The sequence below is a fragment of the Microplitis demolitor genome, chromosome 7 (assembly GCF_026212275.2).
Source record: "Microplitis demolitor isolate Queensland-Clemson2020A chromosome 7, iyMicDemo2.1a, whole genome shotgun sequence".
NCBI lineage: Eukaryota > Metazoa > Arthropoda > Insecta > Hymenoptera > Braconidae > Microplitis > Microplitis demolitor.
In genome coordinates, this window is record NC_068551.1 from 12097118 (window position 1) to 12122129 (window position 25012).

The 25012-nt window shown below is 33.1% G+C and overlaps 1 protein-coding gene across 2 annotated transcripts in view; it reads left to right on the forward strand.

The window, feature by feature from the left end:
- The window catches only part of LOC103571944 (tRNA dimethylallyltransferase), a 263909-nt gene that overhangs the window by 155015 nt on the left and 83882 nt on the right, over positions 1 to 25012 (forward strand). For both annotated transcript variants that reach the window (XM_053741000.1, XM_053740999.1), the window contains exons 4-5: positions 9036 to 9171; positions 24500 to 24615. In XM_053741000.1, the coding sequence (XP_053596975.1) occupies positions 9036 to 9171; positions 24500 to 24615 (252 nt within the window). The remainder of the gene's footprint in view (positions 1 to 9035; positions 9172 to 24499; positions 24616 to 25012) is intronic.

Genomic DNA, 25012 nt, shown 5'->3' on the forward strand with positions numbered 1-25012 from the left:
AAATGAAATTACGCGGGAGAATTATTCGAACAGTCATAATCGGCCAAGTCAAAATACGGTAGCTGTCAAAATAAACATAACCTTACATTATTTAATATAATGTAAGGATTAAACAAAATAAGTGACCAACAACAAAATAAGAAATTTTCACCACCGGGGATCTACCGGAGTGAAGTCCGAATACACTTACGATTTGGCTACCTTGTTCAAAATTAAAAGTTGGGCGCCAGGTGATTTTATAATCACCAAAAAAACAATTATTGAAATTCAGCTCAGGGTGGCGGATTGGGGAAAGGTCAGGCACTTAAGATTACGATAAAATAATTGATCAGAATTAAACAAAAAATTAGTCGTATATTACATAAACAAAATAATTGATCGGTTTCACACAAATTATCGGTTACAAAAAAAAAAAAATAAATACCGTTGTCAGCTTGACTCGATATAAACACAAAATTGTTCGTAAAAGTCTTAGTTGATCGAAACACAAACTCAATTCGTACTAGAAAAAAAAGAAACAGTCAGTTGACGAAATAAAAATAATTTTTTTTTTCACGCACACACACAATGTACGTATACGGAATACTTGACTAGTGACGTCAGAGTATGCTTACACGGCGAGGCTACAAGACTGCCGATGCGAATCAGAAACAGATAATCCGTTATTCTCAGAATTGCTCGATTGAAATAAAATAAAATATAAAATAATATTTTATTTCGGTACGCGTTGAATTGCACTATCATACAATTATTACCGGTAATTAATTATTATATTAATTATTATATTCACAAAACGCGTAGCATTTGTTCATTAAACCAAATCAATCGGTCGTACACTTGATCAGTTCTCGTGACGTTTAGTGTCCTTTTTTTCGAAAAAAAAAAAAAAAAAAAAAAAAACACTATTTCTTACCATTCAATACAAATACTATTGTAACGTATTGAGTAGGAATAAGAGCGTTCAACCCTCGTGTGTTGGCAGCAACCGCCTAACGGCTCGTGATCCAATCACACTCGATGTCAAACGCACTTTCTACTCTGTTCGTTAATATACTATTATTTAAATAAAACTGTCTATCGAAATAACAACTTATTACGAATTATGAATTAACTTTCATTTTTTGCTGAAATTATATTCTTCATGATGTTTTTTTGGTTTATAATTCTCATATTTAATGAATTTCATCTGCAGTCAAGTATATATTGAAAATACCAATGTCATAAATGTTACTTTTAATCTGGTTATTAGCTCAACAACATGCAAATGTATGGTTACCTGTGTTAATATCCCCGACAAAATATCCCCCGACATAATATTCCCGCGACAAAATTTCTCTAGACAAAATATCTCAGGATAAAATATGTTCATGACAAAATACATGTTGACAAAATATCTACGAATATTTACGTTGATTCCAAAATTTTTAATAAAAGCAATGCAAGATAATAAGAAAGAAATAAGTATATCAATTTCTTGTTGATTTGACTTGAAAAATTGTTAAGTATTTTTTTACCGTCTGTTCAGTCACGAGCTTGATTAGTTTGAATCAAGCTTCGATCATTTCCGCTCAGTTCGGGAGTCGCCGAGCTCGCTACTGACTGAAGGTCAGAATAGTGCCGGGTCACTCGCTATTTGGGCCCGGCACATACAATTTCTAACTCAGGACCGTGTCAAGACGCCTTGAGAACCCGCTACAGGCTGGCCAATTACATAACTCGTTTTATATTGGTCAGCCAATGAGAGAGTTCGCTATCAACTGCTACCTGTTGGCGCGCTTTTAAGCCAATGGGAAAATTCGTTATATGCAGCAAGGCTGCCACGACAACACCAATCTTCTCGACGACTCAACGACGCTACCATCTATTATTCTACAACGTGCTTTGCTACTTGCAACCTCGTGCTTGAAACCGCTTCAGTAATTAATACCTTTGGTGATATTAATCTAAACCGCTACGCTGAATTATCCTCAATATTTAGTCAGTATATCAAGGCTGCTATTTATTGAGAATATATAAATTGTTCTTTTGCTAGAAATTAATTGTAAAATTAATTTCCGTTGAGTTAACCGCTACTGACCACGCGTCAATTGATACGTGAATTATATCTCTGAGTTTGCATTCGCTATCGCGTATTAATTTCTAGTCGCATTCGCTTGAATATAAGTTCTCATAATTTTTAAGGTGTATATAAGTGTAAATAAATCTATAATTTATTTATTGATAAAATCTGTGTAATTTTTAATTGTTCAATTCACCTCGCCTAAACCAGATCCAACTGATTTATTCGCTCACTTTACACCGTCAAATCGTAGACAATTTTATTTATAAATTTGCTTACCTTCTGAAATGGTAAGAATGAACACTACCGACTTTTTTTTTGTAAAAAATTACTTTTAAATTGAAGAAAAATTAACCGCAAATTATTATTTTCAAATTTTGCTGTCAAATTGACGTCGGATTCGGACAAAAAATTTTAGATAATTTCAACACCAAATTACCGTAAATTTCAAGCTAAAGTGGCTGTTGAAAAACTTTTATCTGTCCATTACCCCTATAAATTTAGACTGATCAAAAAATAGTTTTATGATACAACACTTAGAGGCGCAAAAGTGTAAATAAATTTACCGCGGCTTAATTTAATTTTAAAATATGAGCAAGTCTTCAAATAATTTGAAGAAAATAACACAGATTTCGAATATAGTATTGTGCCTTTTTTTTACAGGTTTTAGGTGTGTGTAATCACGAAAAAATGTTGACACAAATGCGTGTAATAGTACTCGCCCTTTTTTTCAGGCATTTTGTGTGTGTATAAATACAAAAATATCTGAATGCACTCTTTTGCAATAAAATTGTACCCTTTTTTCCCACGTTTCTTCATTAATTATTCAACGATAGGGATATTTTGTCAACATATATTTTGTCATGAAGATATTTTATCCTGAGATATTTTGTCCGGAGATATTTGTTCGTGGAGATATTTTGTCGGAGATATTAACGCGTGTTACCAAATGTATCTTGTAATTACTAGGGCACTTGTTATTTAGAAAGTTAACTCCATATTAGAAAATCTGGGAACCAGCCGACCATTAGGCAATACTTTCGAGTGCTTTCATATTTGCTAGCTCTTTTAGCTGGAAAAAAGTCAGGCTTTATATTAATATCCGAGAATTCAAGAAATTGAAAATAATCGATGAGGATCGTTTTTTAATATTTTGCTCACGATTATTCTTGATTAATTTAATGTTTTTTACAGAAATTAATAGAAATGATCAAAATAAAGAGTTACGTAAACTTCGCATAAAACCAGCAAGTTCATATGTGAAACATTTGAAAAAATCTGTTAATCGATTGACCCTGTGGGCCAGTCTCAAAACTTCCGGCTGTTTACGAGTTCTTCGAGCTCGAAAACGTAATTTTCAATATTTTTAACATGACGTTACCTTTGAATTCATTGGTGTTTTCGAATTTAAAAACGGTACGTTTGATATTGAACTTAAAAAAATCGACATCGAAAATACTCAGTAAACAAGCGTTCTTAAAATTTTTATTCACGATTATTTTCTGAAAATCAATGTAATCCGGTAGAAATCAACGTCAGTGATTAAAATAAAGATCCCAATGACTTTTAACTGTGATCAAAGCATTTATATATGAAGTATCCGAGAAAAATGGAAAAAGAGAGGTTTTATCAATTTTTTTGTCGGTAATATTGTTTAAACCAAACATCGAATTCCGTTATATTATGTGGTGATTAAAAAAATCATGAAGACAACGAGTTGGTACAATTTGGAACACAATTTAGTTCATTACATTATGATTTATCCGGAAAAAATGGCATAAATTGTGATACTTTGAACTTTTGGTTGTCAATATCTTTTGAACCAGTGGACCGACTTTGATGTTCAATGGTCTAATTAGTGCGTTATATTAACTTCTAAAGCCGCTAAAATTGAAAAAATGATTGATGCCGTCGTTTCAAAGATAATCGCAAAAAAATGTATTTTACCATTTCTCTCTCCGACGATATGTCTCGAACGAATTAGCCAATTAACATAGTTGAGGTAGCAATCGACGCGCTCTATTAAATTCTAGAGCTGATAAAGTTTTGAAGTTGATCATTCTAGTCGTTTCTGAAAAATTAACAAAAATCTGATAGAGAAAATTTTGTTTTTCGTCATATTTTTGAGTCTACTTAATCGAATGATTTATAATTTTCAAGATATTGACGGCTGACAAACTTTTTTGATTAACGCAAGAACAATTCAAACTGCTTGATTAGTTAAAAAGTTATAAAGCGATCACACACACACACACACACACACACGCACACACACACACACACACACACACACACACACACACACACACACACACACACACACACACACACACACACACACACGCGCGCTTCCGAGGATCTCAAAACGTCGATATCAGATGAAAACTCGATTTTCGAAAATCGGGGTGAAAACATTAACTTCCCGAATTTTTGAAAATTTTTAATTTTCATTACGAAAAGTTAAAGAAACTTGAAAGTCGTGATTTTTCGAAAATTTTATTGATATTATTTAAACTCACAATCTGATTGCAATAAATTATGTAGCAATCATCAAAGACTATAAAAACAAAGAGTCGGTATAAGTTTTGGAACTTATGATGAATTGCATAATGTGTTATCTGGGAAAAACCAAGCAAATTGTTATTTTTTTAATTTTTCATCGCCGTTATCATCTGAACTAATCAACGGATTTGAGGCTTGGGGTGGCATCTGGAGGCTTTAACCATAGAAAGTATTTCGAATCAATCAGTTCTGAAATTTTCGAGTTCATTCGAAAAAAAAATTTGTTTGACTTACCGCAAAGAAAATCGAAAATTTTCAAAACTGAGGCAAGTTATTGGTTTTGGTACATTGTGCCGAAATCTTTGAGGTGGCATTCAACGCGGCTTATTAATTTGAACGTTATAACGAATACCGTATCAAAACTGGCGACGGAGACGCGGATCAGTCCGGTAAATCGTATTCAGCTACCCACGTGTGATAAATAAAACAATAAAATAGCCAATGTTTGAATTTTATGATGATATTAAATTCTCAATAATGAAATATTAGATTTAAATCATAAGTGGATAATGATTGAATTAAAATAAATAATTGTCATGCCTGGGCCAGCTCCTCAGGCTGGGTTAGTGCACGCAGACGCCAGACCGTTTATTCAAATCGGACAAAATAATTGTTCAGGGGGAAATTTACGAGGGAAAATCCGAACAAGCGGGTTGTAGCGAAGCGGGCAAAACCATCGAATGAAATAATGAAAATTAAATAAATAGTGAAAAATTATAGACAAATAATAAATAAGATTAGGAAAATAAAATTAAACCAGTAGGAAAGATCCAAGGGAAATAAATATTAAATTTTCTCCGGCAGCTGTTGGTTTCCACTTATTTAATTATTTAAACAATAATAAAAGCAATATTTCTCATAATATTCAGTTTGCTTAAATTATTGAACAATTATACCTGGTTATTTAGCTGTATACAATTCAAAATTGGTATAAGTTTTTCCCCTGGGGGTTGAATTCGAACACAATAATGTCAGTATAAAACAAAAAAATTTATAAACTCAATATAAAAAGAAAATATAATTCAATTAATAAATAATAGTACTTGTAATATTGAATAAGTAAATAAATTATTTCATCTGAATTATTTTAAATTTTCAATAACAATAATTTTAATATTTTTAATTTATCTCTCAACACGTTTGAGAGAGAGAAAGATACGGAAATTACTCTCATTCACACTCAAATAATTTTTTATATAATAATAATTAATTATTCTTAATTGACCGCTGGGGTATATTAATTAAATTCAAAAACAAAATAAATAAGTAAATGTTTAGGTAAAATAATAATAATAATATCGCCTAGATATTTCTTTTTGTACAAAATAATAATTTTAAATAAACATTAGAACAATTCAGATATTTTTCACCCGAACGATGATGTCAGTACTTGAGAAATTTGCTCAAGTACTGTGAACTCCCTATATATATAACTATATGTAACGTTTAACAAACGCTGCATTCAAATATATCTTTATATTTCCAAGTATATAAAAAGATAACAAGAAATTACTAATGATTCCTTAATTAATTATATCGTAATTATTATGTATCATTCAGTATTATAATTATAAATCAAATCACAACATTCACCTGTGTGTTAGTCACACACGTGAATTTCCTACCACGGCGACCAACAACTACCGAAGATTATCACGTGAAAAATGCGACAAAAGAAATCTAAAGTACTTACTCTTTAATGACTCTATTAACCAATTAAGTAGTCCAAATAGTAACTGGATAATCGACCTGGTGAGTTATCAAAATTAGCACAACTTTTTATTAATAATAAATGAAAACATAATAAAACGTATTATCGATATAAAAACAGCGTCCACTCACAACAATGGCCCTTATCTTTCAGATTTAATTATCCTATTCTCCACCTGTTGGTCGCTTACCTGACGCAATAATCGCCCTTATTTATTATTATGATTTTTTTTCTCTAGCCCTGGACCTAGTTTTTAAATTAAAAATATAAAATATAAAAGTAATTTTCCAAAACCTGAATGATACATAAATAATTAATTAAATTTATGTACTATTTATTTATACCATATTTATATTTTTAACTTATCTAATAAATTGAGAAATAATTATTTGAAACCATGGAGTCGATGTCGAGAATATAGCCCAAGTGTTGATTTTTTCTCTACCCGGCGGTTAATATTTTTCCCAAACATCGAATACCCCGATGACAAGTTTCATAAAAATAAAATATTAGACAAACGTTGGAGCATAATGTCAAGCTGGATTATGCATCCCAAATGTTTCAAAATCCTAAACAAAAACTTAAAACTAACAAAAATCAATGTTTTATATTCTTAAATTGCAAAATAAAATTTATTCGCACACCTGCTCATGCAAACTTTGCGCGCATGCGCCAGTTTGCAAGCGGAGTGCTGTCTCTCGGCCGGCGTAATGGTGGAATGCCCGCGTAACGACTCAAATTCAAACTTAGTATTAAAATATTTACACTTACAACTAATTAATGTTGATTAATTTGAATCGTTACGTGACAACGTGGTGAGAAAAATTGAGTTTTATCGGTACACTGCGGTATAAGCTGGCGTTGAATGCCGCCCTCACCATCAAAATCGGATTGATTGTTCAATAGATATTGTAATGTATAGCCTTATTTAAATAAATAAAATGACCTTATTTAAATCAAATGAAGTTTGTATTGACACTACATAATTTATTAATTAATTTACTTTAATTTTTCAGTGTTGACAGTTATTGAAAAAGGAGGCCTGTTCTTTTGGCGTGAGTCAAAATTTGAATTCAAACTTAATCCGGGAGCATCCGCCCCGTTACGGTATTGTCGTCAGAAGAATTTTAGAATAGTATTTTCTTCTAATGAACTCAAAAACATAAAAACTTATTGATTCGTTTCAAATTTTTAGCGTGAGAAGCTGAATAATTTCGTCGAAGACTGCCCCAAACATCAAAATTGGTTGATTATTTTGACGGATATCAATGATGAAAATTAAAAAAAATTACAATCCACTTCGTTTTTTTTGGATAATGCATATTGTAATGCCTCATATGTTTCAAAACTCGACCCCCGCTTCCTTTGACTTTATAGTGGTTGATAATTGCTACATGAATTATTGCGATCAGTTTGTTACTTTAAATAATATCATCGAAATTTTCGAAAAATCGCGATGTATGATGTTTTTTCCGATGTTTCATATATTCATTCGCTGGTTTAATTCATAATTCACGTAAGTCTTCCTATCGATCATTTTTATAAATTTTTGTTAAAAAAATTTGAATTATTAAGGATAATCGCGAGCAAAACTTGAAAAGACAATCATTATTGATTATTTTCAATTTCTCGAGTTTTCGGAGGTTAATACAAAATAACACTTCTTTCGAGCTCAACGGGTTTGATAATATCTATGTGTTTGAAGGTATAGTTTAACTCAAAGAGCTTGAACATGTATTGACAACAACAATGTTTTCGAGCTCTTTGAGCTCGAAAACAGCGTGAATTTTTGGGGCTGGGCTGCAGGGTCAACCGTTTTTCTGATTTTTCTAAATTATTTTGACAACATAATCTCTTGAACGATTAATCCAGGGTCGATGGTTAAGACAGCATTCGATGTAGTTTATAGAGCTTTAAATCTTATTAGATTTTAAAATAGATTAATTTACGAATTTCAAAAATATTCGAATAAAAAAACAAATTTTTTTATTCTTTTGTTGACGATATCTCTCGAACGGATCGTGCGAATAAGATGATCTTAGTGGCCATCGAAAGTTAGTATCGAGTTCTAGACCTGATTCAATTTTGGAATTAATCGATTTAATAATTTCTGAAGTATGCGATAAAAACGCAACTCTTAACTTTCTATATGTGATAAATCGTGATGGAACGCTAATACTCAGACAAAAATAAACATAGATAATCAATATGAATAGTGAAAGGTACTGTGAATTAGATTAGGATGCCGAAGTCTCAAATATCCGAAATTATTTAAAGAACAGTAATTTTTTCAATTTTTTGTTGACGGTTTTCTCAAACCGAATAGATTGAATTGTGCAGTGATTAAAAAAAAACTGCTAGAATAAAAATTTAATGTAGTTTTTTTAATACTTGCTACATTACATCATGATTTTTCTGAAATAAATTAGGTAAATTGTTATTTTTGAAATTTTTCAGCAGCGATGTCTCCCGAATTTAAAGGAAAAAAACTTTTCAGATTTCGTTTTTAGTATTTTTTATTGATTGAATTTCATAAATCTGCTCAATAGTATTTGGCGTAATCTTATATAATTAAGATTGAAATTTCATAAAAATGAATATATAGTTTTTATATTTCTATTTTTTAAATTATTTTATTTGTGAATTTTATTTCATTCCTTGCTATATTATACTGCCATAATACTTTTTTTTACTTTGCTTAAGGTCTTTAGAAGTTTTTGAAACTCATGGAGCAAAACATTCAGAAATTTTGAGACATCAGCAAGTAGCTGGAGGTTCAAGCTTGGGAGGCCCTCTACGGTTTCCAAATTCATTGATTCTTTGGCTTAAATGTGATCAGGCAAGTTATTGATATTGCACTAAATCATTGTTGATATTACGATTAAAAGATAATAATCAATACGAATCAAATTTTGTATTTTATGGATTGAATACTTTCATGCTGTATTTTCATCATTGATAACCCGGGTCGCAAAATTTGATCTGATTTTAGTCTAACTGGACTGTTTTTGGACTACTTGGTCTGTTATTGAAGTTCTATGAAAATTTTAATCTGTTTTTGGTCTACTCGGACCGAAAAATTTGATCTGATTTTAGTCTAGTTGAACTATTTGATCTGTTTTTGATCTTCTACAAAAATTTTAAGCTATTTTCGACCTGTTATTTTAAAAAACAATTGCGCTATGGGCAGAACTAACTAGATTATTTCTTGGACTTATAAAATTGTTTTTCATAGGCAATATTTATAAAAATAGTATATTACACACCTAGGGAAGTAAAGCAAAAAATGTCTCAGATCACATGTAATTTTAACAAACATGTGATCTGAGGCTTTCTTATTTACTTCCCGAGGAGTGTATACTATTTTCTCCTCGACGGAGGTGGAAAGCGGCAACTTCGTTTTGCACAGCGGGACGAAAGTTGACGCTTTCCACCCGGAGGCGAGAAAAAATATTAAGTTGCAGAATTGATTATGTTTTATTTACGATTTATTCAGTATCTTTTGTTTAAAAATGTCGGTAGTTAATGAAAATTTGACAGCTTAATTTTTAGTTGTCTTGAGAGAATATTTATAGCATTGAATAAAAGTGATAAGACAGCTCTTAAAATGTCAAGAAATCTTTTTTATTTACCAGATAAAATCGAAAATATTTTGGCATTACAAAACATCAAAATTCTTGTGCCACGGAGAAAAATGTTGGCTCGAAACCTACCAATTTTTACAATGCTGTTTACCAAACTTGAAACAGAAAGTAAAACATCCAATGAATTACTGTGCTCTTATAAAAAATCATTATGCTGCATCAAAATTGTTATAAGGTATGAAAGTAATTGATATTAAAGCTTATCGATAAGTTTCTCGCGCGTAATAAGTATTGTGACCCAGCATAATCATTTTTTACAAGAGCACAATAATTTTTTTGATGCTTCACTTCCTATTTCAAGTTTAGTCGACAGCATTGTAAAAATTTATAGGTTCCGAGCCAACATTTTTTTCCGTGTGGCATCTTATTACAGAAGCATATTAGCATGTTTCAAATACCAAGAAAATTAAAATAAATGAATAAATCAAGATTATTATCATTATTTAGATTTATAAAAAGTCCTGTTTTTGTCCTAACAAACAATTGAATACAGACTAAAAATCATAGCAAATAAAGTCTGCTTTTGTCTTTAAAAACAATTGAATACGCACTAACAATTATAGTTAATAAAGTCTGTTTTTAGTCTAACCCCGATTTAAAACAGACTAAATATCATACGAAAATAAGTCTGATATTAGCCTGGATAGTGACTAGTACGGACAAAAACAGATTAAATTCCTATATAAAATAAATACGATTTATAAACTTGAATTGAAGAAAAAATATTTGTATTTATCATTTATTTTAAAACAGATCTAACTTTTTGACCCGGGAAGTTTTTATCAATCATTGAATGGATGTTTCCCATTAGGTTTATGATCATTTAATCCTACAGGTTTATTAATAAATGTATTTGTTAGATGAATTTATACAGTGTTTTCATAGTATCTTAGATAATTAGTGCCGTCAAACATAACCCTCGAGTGCGGGACTAGGAAACATGAGCGTCAGCGAGTGTTATCAAGTAAACAAGTGTATGATACTCGATGTCGCTTGTTTTCTGCAATATTGTACGCCTCTAACACGTAGTGGAGAAGTTATGCTTCATAACCGATTCGTCAAGGTCACGTGATTTCCTCACATTAAACTGTATATATTATTTTTATATCACACTTACACATTATGAAAAGCACATCAATATAAAGAGGGAACAGTAATGAATAAGTCTGATCCTTTTTTCAAGTTGTCCAATACGTATTAATATAAAAAATATTTATCGTGGACATCAGTTAGTATGTGGTTAAAAAAAAGTCTGTAGCAGAGATATCCCGAGAACGATTTGACGAAACGACGTCATTTTTTTTCACAATCTTCAGAATTATGCAGAGAAGCTTCTTTTCAAAAATCACTACTGTAGTCCTTCGCGTTTTTTTATAATAAATCATTACTGTTTAGACCGGCTATTTTATATATATATATATATATTTATATATATATACATATATTAGGGTGCTATAAAAAAATACATGCATCGAAAAAAAACTTCCCTCAAAGCTTGAGCTACCCAGTAAACATATGACCTCGTTTTGACGTCATACGTAGGTCATAGAAATGTCGCGGTATCTTATGTAAATTTGATGTTAATGTGACGTTCTACATGACTTTAATATGTCAAAACTTGACATCATATTGATGTTAGCATGACTCTTGTATGACGTCACAGTTATGTATGACTTAGGTATTACGTACGCTTGACATAAAATATACATCACAATGTTACATAGTAATAAAGTCATTATTCTATATCATAATGACGTAATTTTAAAATCATACATTTATGTCAGTAGCAAAGTCACGATTATACGTAATACGGATGTCACTCTTAAATCATATCCCCTTATTATAAGAAACGATTTGAAGCGATTCGACCAAAAAAAATTTTAAATACTTTTCAATGCTTTTGAATACGTTGAATACTTTTGAATCACCATTCTTATGGAAGTTTAACATTGCATATCGTTTCTTTTAATCAGGGTCTTTACATCAGTGACAAGTCAGTATTTTACGCAATGCTGATGTAATTTCTGAGTCATAGGGTTTTTATCATCTATTTATTAAATTAAAACAATCATAGAATGAATTTCCAAAAATGTGTAAATTTGTGAAAATAACAACTAAACGTCGAACATTTTTGGGGGCAACGTAATCGATAACATCGATAATAAATTTCAGACGTTTTAGATTAAAATATTAGCGTGAGCATAAAAAAAGTAACTTTTGTTTTTTTTGATGATATACCGAAAATATCATTAAGAATGAAAAAGAAAATGTAACGACAGTTTGAACTCTTTTTATATTAAGATTGTAAAGTGGAGCATTGCAATTTTTCAATGGATTGAATTTCATACAATTTTGTAAAATTATTGAATGTTTCGCAAAATTTTATATAAGATTTTTTAAATTTCACATCACAACGGAAAATTAAAAAATGTGAAGAAACTTTATAAATTATTATATAATTTTTTATAATTATCATCGAGGCCGACAAATATTATTTTTATAAAATTTCATATAAGTTCATGGAGTTTTTTTAAAATTTGTAATAATCCATTACGAAAACATATGAACTCTGTCTTTACCGGCATTCCTCTCTAAGTACATCAATTAAGCACAAGACTTGACCTCTTGTGACGTGGACCAGTGATCAACGTTCAGGACTACCAGCCAAAAGGAGCCGTGTTCGAACCCACGAGACACCCAGGATTTTTTCATCGTTTATTGCTATCAATTCGTGTTTCTGAATTTGTAATGCGATCGCGCGGTAATTATCAAATCAAAAATTCGGTGTTTATTATTATTATTTTTTTTTTTTTTCAAAAATATTTATTCCGGATTGATGATTTTGACATCACTAATATGTCATACTGACGTCATGGAATGTCACACAGACATCACATTTACGTCATGTATACGTCATTAGTTTTATATCATAATCTTACGTAAAAAAGTGTGAAATAATGAGTCACACCTGAGTCATTCATGACTTATATCTTACGTAAATGATGACATAGCGTAACGTCATTCTGATGTCAAATTTACGTTGATGTATTTACTGGGTAATATCAATATTAAGTACATCTTTTAATGACTTAATTTTTTCCATTTGAAAAGCATGTAAATTAAATAACTTTTTTTTTTAATTGCTGTAATTTGGCCGGATTTTAAGGATGTTTGGGAGACATATTGAAATATTCAGTATTTATTAAAAAAATTACAGATTATTCTGTGAAGTTTCCCAAGGCTCCTCAAAAAATTTGAAATTTTTTTACTAAACTGTTCAAACGTTCTACCATTTTTTATTAACAACAAATTTACACATAGTCAAATGGTATATGTACCATCGAGCCACTTCAAGTAGAAAAATGGCATTGAAAAAATAGTAAGAATAATTCGAGAATTTGTAAACTAGTAGATTGAGTATGTAAGAAATGCATGGGCAAATAATATATTACCCTTACACAATTGCTTATGCAAAAAAAAAAAAATTAAAATCAAAGAAATTAACGCTAATATTGATACCAGATCGTTATTTACTGTGAAAATGTGACAACATCGCAAACATGACGGAGACAATAAACTAAACATAACTATAGCGTAATTGAATTTTGCTGTAAGTTATCGCATAAATTTAAATATCGATAAAATACATCCGAACGTACCAATGATGATAACTTCAAAATAGCTGAATTTATTATTTATAATATTATAAATAATTGATACATAATAATAATATTTTTTTAAGTATTTGTCAACAATAACAAACTTGATCATACAGTTTTAAAATAAAAAATAAATACACGATTCAACGTAAAATACAGTAACTTTAAATACTATCATTATTGTAAATAATAAACATTCGCGTCAACGCGCTATGGGCGTACGCATGCTTTAGTCACTATGGAGTTGAAGGAAGTTACTACTACTAACTATTAAAACTTTGTGATGTTGTCACCTTTCACTATATAAAAATAACACTTATTTTATTGAAACAATTATTTACTACAGAAAAATAATTAACGCTATCCAGACCAACGTTCATTTTTTAGCTTTTTATAAAACATTTAAAAATAATTTACATTATTTAATTCACGATTACAAATGTTAAGAATTTTATTAAAAAATTAAGTAAAGACGAAAAAATTTGGTGTTGTTTTAGAAACTTGAATTAAATGCTAATTTATGACGATAAATTCGGTATTTTATATGCAATATTTTAAATTTATTCGTTGAATTACAATTTCATATACTTTTTTCTTCGATTGTACCTCCAAAATATTCTTACTCTATGGTTTTGACACTAGTATTTATTTGTAGAGTATTTATCGCTTTTCGAAAGTCTATAAAATGATTTAGCTTTAAGAGGGGTTTGAACTTTTTCTTTGTCACACTCAAGTCGACAAACGGTGCTATCTCTGTTGCATTTGCGCAGTAAGTGGAAACTTTGTTCACGTGTTTCTTTCAAATAGATAGTGCAATTTGAACGCCTTACCGAAATAAAATATTATATTATATTTCATTTTATTTCATGACTCTCGATGACACAAAAGTGCTGCCTTTAGCTGACGATGTAAACGTTCTACGAACCGTTGGCTTGCGGATGATACAGTGTAGTATGTAGGTATTTTATCCGATACATTTTTAACAGCGATTGGAACAACGACGATTCGAATTGCGGACCTTGGTTCGATGTTATACGTTTCGGTACTCTGTGGCGTAAAATCCAATGCAGCGATAGTGCATGTGCTACCGTCTCTGCAGTTCCATTGGATAACGGGACAGCCTCAGGAAACCTCGTGAATTGGTCGATGATCGTTAGACACTGATTAAAATCTCTTGACGATTTTAGAGACACCAAATCGATGTGTATGTTCTCGAATCACTCAGTTGGAGGCTGAAAGCTGGTGATTGGCGATGACACGTGTCTCTGGATTTTATTCTTCTGACAATCGATGCAAGATTTCGCCCATTCACGGCAATCTTAATTAATCGACGGCCAGACGTATCGTTTGGAGACGATTTTTAGCGATCCTTTGATTCCAGGGTGAGTGAACGTGTGTAGCGAGTCGAACACTTTTCTCCTCAGTGGTCCTGGAACGTATGGACGCACTGTACCTGACGCGGTGTCACAATACAGTGTAGGTCCATTATCAAGTTGCATTGTTTTCAAATTTAAAGCAGTTGTTTGAAGTAACAACTGCTGAAATTCATCGTCGGTTTGTTGAGCGTCGGCAAGTTCTTGCGACGTTATAGCAGTGGTTACTGCTTCGAAACGTAACAATGTGTCAACGACAATGTTGTCGGTACCCGACACATGTTGAATATTGGTGGTGAATTGACCGATGAAATCGAGTCGACGAAATTGCCAAGGCGATGCTCTTTCGGTGCGCTGTTTGTAAGCGTGCTGAAGCGGCTTGTGATCAGTGTAGATCGTAACATGTCGGCCTTCGAATATGTGTCGAAAGTATTTTGCAGCCTCGTAGATGGCGTCCAATTCGCGGTCGTACGTCGACAATTTTTGAATCGACGGGGGCACTTTTCGACTGAAAAATGCCAGTGGTTGCCAGTTGTTATCCAGTTTTTGTTGTAAAACGGCTCCAATACCGATTTCGGATGCGTAGGTGAATATTGCCCAGTCAGCATCGATTTTAGGGTGAACCAACAGAGTAGCATCCGCGAGAGCGCGTTTAGCTGACTTAAAAGATTCCTGAAGTTCGGTTGTCCAGTTGACTGGATGAGAGCCTTTAACTTTGGGTCCTTTCACTCTTCCAATTTTTCCGTTGAATCAACTCCACGTGGCCAGCAATGTCTCTAACCTCGTCCTCCTTGCACCTAGCTCGTTATAGCCGCTCACTCGGCAGATCCCAACCGATCACGGCACAATATACTCCGGCTCCAGAAAAAAAAAAAACACGACAAACCACTCTGTACAATTCACCAAATGTCTTTTTACTGTGAACTACGTAAATTGAATTAATGATTCGTGACACGTCTCGTCAACAGAAAAAAACAACAACAAAAAAAACGGCAAACCGCGTGTTTGCAATCTCGCGGTACGATCCAGAATGGCCGCCAGTCACTATCTTTCCTTCCAAGTCTCATTTGGTTTCTTAGTCTCTGACCGGGCTATCAGGTGGCGGCGCTCTTGGTCATTCGACGACGTCTCCATCCAAACCGGGCTCGGCTCTAATAACTTCCCAGCCATCAGATGGCGTCAATCTTAATCCCTCGACGACGTCCCCATCCAAACCGGGCTCTTTTCGAATAACTTTCCCAGCCGTCAGATGGCGTCAATACGGGCTCCTCAAGGCATCCCATCAGGCCCGGCTGTTAACCCGTTTAGTTATACTACCCTGAAGCAATAGCTGAATATTACGGTGCTTATATTGGCCCTCGGCACTTAACATCCACCGGTTACCCATCACTGAACCCTCCGCTGAACGTCACTGGCTCGTCCCGACTTTCTGTTGGCTTGCCTCCATCTCGGTACTTGTCGTTAATTAGCAGCTTGGATAATCGCTCCGGCGGTCACTTCGCAGGCTCGGCAGTTGACATCGTCTGGCGTCTCGACTCCGTCGATCGCAGTGGCTCTCCCCGAATTCGCAACCGAGTTGTGTGTCCTCTACGCCACTTAACATCTAAATATTTAAATCGAATAAAGACTTATCCTACTTACGGCTAACTTATAACTAGCTGTACTTTAATTGGGGCAATAACGAGTTGAGCCTCGGATCCTTCTCGTCTCGGAGTGGCAACCTAATCTACTTTCAAAATAACTTATCGGTAAACGACGAAACCCGCCGAGTGAGCTGTCAATAAGTTATATAAAAAAAAAACAACAAAACCATTCAGGGAGTCGTTAAATTAAGGTCTTTCATTATGATACGACATTGGTGACCACGTGTCGGCGTCTAACTTTCTACGTGTTACAATATATATATATATATATATATATATATATATATATATATATATATATATATATATATATATATATATTGTAACATGATGGAAAATTCGACATCGACTCGTGGTTTGAATTTATTTCAAATAAGAAATAGTCACCGGATGAGCAAATGCTAGTGACATCTAGAATAAAAAATTTTGACTTTAACTGAGCCATCGATCGACCGCATGGATTGAAACGAGAGATCCGGACTAGACGCCGTACTGAACGGTCACGTTTTACGATTCGAGAAATTCGACCCGACCAAACGAACAATTTTGATTACGACTCTTGAACAACGTGCATTTTGTTCTATAAGAACAATCCGAGTGATTAACGAACAATTCATTGCGATAAGTAAATTTTTTTTAACAAATAACCGCCGTCGTGAACAAGCGAATAAGCCGAAGCCTCGGCACGAGAACTGATCAAGTGTACGACCGATTGATTTGGTTTTATGAACAAGTGCAACGCGATTTGTGGAAATAATAATTAAATTAATGATTGATTGTACGTCCTAACTGTATGATAGTGAAATTTCACGCGTTACCGAAATAAAATATTATTTTATATTTTATTTTATTCCAATCGAGCAATTCCGAGAATTACGGATTATCTCCTTCTCATTCGTTGCGGCAGCCGAGTCTTGCCATGTAAAAGACTCTGACGTCACCGGTCGAGTATTTCGTTAAGAACTACGTCGAGTGTGTTGATGAAATAAACGACGAGTTTTTTTTTCTTTCGACAATTGACTGTTATTTTTTTTTGCAAAACTGACTGTTTCCGATCAACTACGTTTTGTTGTACTTTGGTTTATATCGAGTCAAGCCGACAACGGCATTTATTATGTTTGTGTAACCGACAATTTGTGTGAAACCGATCAGTTATTTTGTCTATTGAATATACGATTAATTTGTTTAATTCTGATCACTTATTTTATCGTAATTTTAACTGCCTGACCTTTCCCCGATCCGCCACCCTGAGCCGAATTTTTTTTTGTTTTGATAATTATTTATTTGGTGATTATAAAATCACCTGGCGCCCAACTTTAAAATTTTGAACAAAGTTGTCAAATAGTAAGTGTACTCGGACTTCACTCCGGTAGATCCCCGGCGGTGAAAAACCCGTTATAATATATATATATATATATATATATATATATATATATATATATATATATATATATATATATTAGGTTGGTCGTTAAAAATTAAGTTTTCTCAGGCGCCCCATGAAAAGCTTCTTTTTAGTAAAAAAATACGTAGGGAATTTGGTTTTGTTTTTTTTCAGAAGAAAAAACCTAAATTTCTATTTAAAAAACTGTTTAATATAATGAAAACATGAAGTTATACTATTTAATATAGTTTAAAGTTTCATAACTTTTTTTCTGTTAGTTCTCCAGAGAAAACAGGAGCTTTTTTGTAGAGAATTCCATTTCCTACAGAACTGTGTGCTTTGATTTTCGAAAAAAAAAATTTTTTTACATGCAGTTCGAATGGGAAAATGAGTATTCGTTGAGCTCTTAGTAGAATTGAGATTTCGAGCCGCTCTCTTGGGAGGAATTTTTTTTCACCTAAGACTAACTTTTGAGACCATAAGAAAAAAAATTTTTTTTTCTGAACCACCCTAATATATACATATTGTAACGTAAATTTTTCTTAATACTCGATTAAACTCAACAAAATTACACATAACTTTTTACTCAATAAAATTATTCAATTACTCAAACTCAAATTACACTAAATCGGGCTACGTTACACTTCGCCGATCGGTCACTTCTCTCATTTCCTCCAAATCTTGACGGGCGCCAGCCGACTTTTATTTCCCCGGTATCGGCAACCGGTCTAAACATACACGTAAATTAAAGTCTAATATCTAAATCCTTCGGAGATGAAAGAAATGAACGGTGGTAGCGGCATGTCCTGGTGCGCTCAGTATACTAGGTTGTGGAGAGTGGGTCGCGGTTTTTATGACGCGGAAGAAGCTGATTAATTACACTAAATTAAAACCAAATAAAGAAAATAAACTAAATAACGTACTGTAAAGATGACGCGAGAGTGACGCGGAGGGCGTAAGAGGCCTGCGGGCGAGTATTCTCGGTCCATCGAACGAATAAATACCTGAGTCTGACGTCGGGAACCTCTCGTGAACGACGAATCACAAAACTTAACATACTTCTAGATAAATAACAAAATAAAATTAAATTAAGTAATGCGGTCAATCAAGACGACAATTATTACGAAAAATTGCTTCAAGGACCCAATACTCAGAGCCCCAAGCTCTAAAACGACATCCAAACTCGACTGCTGGGTCTACTCGTACTCAAGCGACATTGAATCTCTTATACCAGGGTCTGCTCTCAACTCCTCTTCTCCAGCCTCCGACTCGATTCACTCGCACGCTCTACTACTTTCAGTCGCTCTCACATTCTCGCTTCTCCATCCGTTCTCCCACCACATACAAGCCGTGGACTTACGGTCCTTCCCGTAATGACGCTTCCCGTGATATCCGAAATTAACTAACCTTGGCTTCCTCGAGCATCGCAAGCGAGACCTGCCATCCCCAAATAAACGTAAACATACCCCGCTAACTCCGGGTACTAATGTGAAAGAGCGGAGACATCAACACTAGTTGGGAGGCACGTTATCTTGGCCAATATCCGCGACACAGCTAGACATCCCCCGTTAAATCCACGCTCAACCACACAGACACTTCAAATTATACAGCATACCGTACACGTACTCGTACTCTCAACACATTTAACTCACTGCACCCGTATGCTTCATACTCTCAACTCACTATCTACCGCACTCAACTCGGCACACATACCAACACTATCTCTCTCTAACACACAGACTCACACTTACTCTACCTTCAACTCCATCTCTTCGGCAATGTAACGTCACAATATATATATATATATATATATATATATATATATATATATATATATATATATATAGAGGTGTTTGTGTCTATGTGTCACATCGTAAAGAAATAGAGTTGATCCTTTCAACGCAGTCGCTATGAGATTTTTTTTCATATATGTTTTCTAAATTTTCTCTAAAATTTCAAATGTAGTAAATGCTTGATATTTATTCTGTCTGTCAAAAATTTAATGCTCTATCAGATTACAACAGTATCATTTAATTATTTTGGTACAATATTAAAAAAAAAATTTCATTGTCGCTCTGTGAGACTTTTTCTCATCACAATAGTAAGATCAGTTGTAAAAATTTAGGAATCGAGTATGTTCGACTTGATTCGGATGTTTTCGCGAACAGTATATTAGTGGACAAGGTATATACAAACATCTGTAATTATAATCTTAATTTTTAATTTATCAGCGTTTAAATATCTAAAATAAACTGGATCCAAGGACGTGCGCGGTTGCACAGAATATGTGAGAATTTTTTTCATCATGAAAGTAGTGAGTTTCACGAGAGTGCTGAAGGGTTATAAGTGGTAGTAGTTATCAGAATCCTAATGTGTACCATCATGATCGCAAGCTGATAACTATAAGGATGTAAAAAATATGGAGGTTTAAAAAAGTTAACTTTGAAACTATGTGTCTATGATTTGTCTAGAATGTTCTGGATTGTTCGAGATATTTCAAGATTAATCTTAGAAGTTCTAAAATGTATTCTAATTTTTAAAGGTGTGACAGGGTAATTTTCAACCATGCTAAATTTGGCCCCTTTATTAATTGATCTCAATAAGGGCGCCACTGGAAGATAAAACTCGGCCTTCCAGAACCGAAGATGTTAATTTCAGAAAATTCAGGGTCGTTGAATTTTACAAGAGTGAGGAAGGATGAGGAATTAAATTTATTACACAATATTTCAATTATTATAATTAACAATTTTATTTATCACAAAACAATGTTACCCACCGGGTTTTGTTTCACTTATAATTATTTTATCAACTAACGGAGTCCACCGAACTTTATTACATTGATTAACTAGTCCCCTGGACTTTATGAATTAAAATATTCAATTGGCCACTTGCCATATCCCCTGGATCTATATAAAATTGGGTCCCCGGATTTATACAATTTTGGCAACTTGCCTGATCTCCTAAATCTTAATAAAATTAGTCCCCTGGACTTTATTTATAATGGCCACCAGCCTGATCCCCTGGATCTATATGAAAACAAAATCGGCGACTTGCCAGATCCTCTGGATCTAATTATTTCAAAATAATTAATTAAAAATTTCCTTGGAATTCTTTTATATCGCACACACACACACACACATGTGCTTTATTTAATCAATTTACTGTCCACTGGACTCAACTCACGCACACACACACACACACACACACACACACACACACACACACACACACACACACACACACACACACACAATTTAAATTTTCCTAATTACAAATTCCGATTTTAAGAGTTAATTTTAGTGACTATTAATTTTTCCTTTGTTTATAATCTTTTACTTTAATTCACAAAATTTCCCAGTATTTAATATTTTTTTTATCAATTAATAGATTTTACTGACTCGAGCGACCGGCGCTATCTTTCTCTACTTCGCGCGCCTCAGTCTATCTCTCTCTATTTCGTGTCTTTCTTTCTTCGCATTCAATTTTAATTTCTTTTAACAATTTACGGACATCAACTTATTACTAAAATTTAATTAATTAAAATCTCAATCTTTATCCCGATTTTCACAGCACTTAATTTTATCTTATTAAATACCGATTGATTTATTATATAACAATGATTTAATAACTATTGCAATTTCTGGCCTCCTGCCGAGAAATTTTCCTCTTTAATTTATAATTAATGATTAATAAATTCTGGGCTCGCTGCCGAGAATTAATTGACCAAGCACGCGTTTAATTTTTACTTAATTTCTTTACAATAAATCCTGGCTTTTCCCGCCGAGAATTCATTCTATCGGAGACGCTGGTTTATTAATACTTTCGATGGTTTTATACTCGATATTAATTAGTTTATTAATTCTGGCTTACCTGTCAAGAATTGATTTACGCATAGCACTACGATGTTAATATTCAACTTTATGCTTGTTCACCGGATAATACCATTGGCGTTTATCTAGCTTCCCTTGGTGTTTCCTTGGTTTCCGGTCTTTTGGATAAGGCTCACGGCAGATGGACGTCCATTAGGCTTGTCGGCTCGACCGACTCTCCCCGATTTTGCTGCTGTTCTGTGGTTATATATTTTCAGCTCGGCCATTTTCGGCAACTTCCGGAAAATGGCCTCCCCACTTAATTAATTTTGGGACAGAAGTCCGAGCTTCTTCAATTAGCGCACCCGACGACAAGTCGAAAAACTCTAACGGATACTTATTTGGGGTTACGGCTCGGATAACCGACCAGCCGTGGAAAACCACGATTTTCCTTGATGATAAATTAAATTTTACCCCGTTACAAAGGCACTTACGAATAATTCTAATTAGTCTAAATATTCTGGACAGTTCTAACAATTTTGAGACACATTTGAAATAATCAAATTTGCGCTTAGTTCATCGAAATTACTTAAAGATAACTCTAATCAGTCTGAATGTTCTAGATAGTCCTACGAATTCTGAAAACTATCTGATAAGTCATAAAATTTTTAATTGTCGAATATCACTTGAAATTAACTCTTATCGTTTTACAATATTTTCCAATCGGGTTGTGCTGATCATTTTCGTGTATTTTACGCCTTTTAAATATATTTTGGAATTTTTCAGGATTTTTTTTTAATTTTTAGAACAATCCAGAGAATTTTAGACGGATAAAATAATTTTAAACTAATTTAAAACCGCGCTCGAGTAAATCTACGTAACGTTTTTTTTTTACAACTTTGATACTCTCCTATTTCCTTAGGTCAAAAGAAAATCGTCAGATTATTAAAATACCCTTTTTTTGCATGTAATTTACTCACCTTACCTTAATCTGACGTACTTGAGTTTTTCGACCTTTCGAATTTTTTTTACTATTCTGATCGGCTGTCCTAAGCGCACGGTCCTATATTAAGAGCTCACATTTGGTGGGGGTACTTAATAGGGTGCCAGGTTTTGCCCCTCATGTTATTTTGCCGCGCTCGAGTAAATCCCGAAATTCTCGCTTGGGCTCCTCTACTATTAGAATTGTAATTTTTTCGTTTCTTCAACTAGTGACATATATACTCGACATTAAAACAAATATTTGTTTCGAAAATGACGTAAATTTTTTTCGAAAGTCGACTTTTATAGAGGTTTATGTCGGCGTAAAAAATGAAAAATATTCACGTTTTCAATCTTAAAGACCCACAGGCTTCAAATTCGAAAAAATCAATGGTGCATTGCTTTATTTTTCTTATAAAACCAATTGCTATGGGACTAGGCGTAGTATTAGAAATTGACTCTATACTAAGTTATTATCACTTACAACGTTTGTAACTTCCCGCAAAAAATTGAAAAATTTCCAAAATTCGAGAAAATATTGGTTTGGGTTTGATATTCGAAAATCGAATTCTTATCCGATCTCGGCGTTTTGAGGTTCTGGGAAGCTATTCTGACTAATTTCAAGATGATTTCCGAATGTAGGTATGTGCGTGTGTGTGTACGTACGTACTTACGTATTTAAATATCTGTAACTTTTGAACGGATAACCGGTATTGATTTCCAAAGTGACGTTCGACACGGCTTGTTAATTCCTACAAGCTGTGAAAAATTGAGCTTGATTGGTAGGATGCGTTCGGAGATATTCCGAAAATACAATTTTTTTAAAAATGTTTTTTTTTGGATAACTTGTAGTATGGTCGATGGATTGATTCCAAAATCTAATAAGCTCTACAACTTTATAAGCCACGTCCAAAGCTACCTCAACTATCAAAATGCGTGCGTTCGTTGAAGAGAAACCTTTGTCGAAAAAATTAAAAAAAAAATTTTGTTCTAGTTTTTTTTAAATTGCTCGAAAACGACCAGATTAATCAATTCCAAAATGTAGTCAGCGCTAGATCTCAATAAATCGCGTTGATTTCCATCCTAACCATCTAAACCGGTTAATTCGTTCCAAAAATATCGTTGGAGAAAAAAAAGATAAAAATCGTTCTTTTTTTTTTTTTGAAACCAATGGCATACAAAACTATTTCGAGCTTTTCGAGCTTGAAAGTGTATTCACAACAATGTGGGTCGTTGTGGGGCTGGCCCGTAGGCTCAACCGATAGACAGTTTTTTTTTACAGAGAAAGGTGCGGGAGAACGAAAATATTTACGAACTAGGAAATTGATATCAATAATTGAAACAAATTATATAATCATTCGAAATTACAAAATGCCCAGTGATGCGGATGGGTAACAGCTAGTAAATATCGATAGTTACGTAATCAGATGCAATCTTCTATAATCCTACATAATTATCTATGATTATATGTAATTATATATCATTTTTTTTCTCGTGTTCAGAGATTATATTTCTGAAAATCATAGTCTACTTCATATAATAAGGCTTATTCATTTTAAAATCATTATTATCAGAGTTTATATGAACTATAAACTAAGCTTTTACTTTTTAATGTTCATGAAATTAAATAAATATTATTTTGCTGACAGAATTATATTTTCTTCTGTTTTTCAGGAAATTTTGGACAAAAGATTAGATCAAAGAGTAGATACAATGCTAGAAGCTGGCTTAGTAGAAGAGCTTCTAGGTTTTCATGAACGATACAATCAAGAACGAATAAATATAAATGCGTAAGTTTACGAATTTCAGTTAATATTTTTACATTGGTTTTCAATAGGTTATGGATAAAAACAAAGCCATCTGATAGCCATAATAGAATCTTGATTTCTATATAGAAGTTCTAAAATTTTTGATCTCTCATAAAAACAGTAATATTCATTGTAAAATGAAAATCAAAACTTTAGAAAATCAAAGTAATAGACTCGCCGTAAAAATACTATCGACACATAATGCTGACTATACACATGCTCATAAAACCTCATATAAAGCAAAAGATATATTTGTCAATAATGTTATTACTTTATAATTTAGACCATATTCCATAAGTAACAACATATATTGTACAATGCCATCTCGCAGAGTGAAGCTGAACCATTACAGGGCTCCCCTTCTTCGAAACAACGTTGA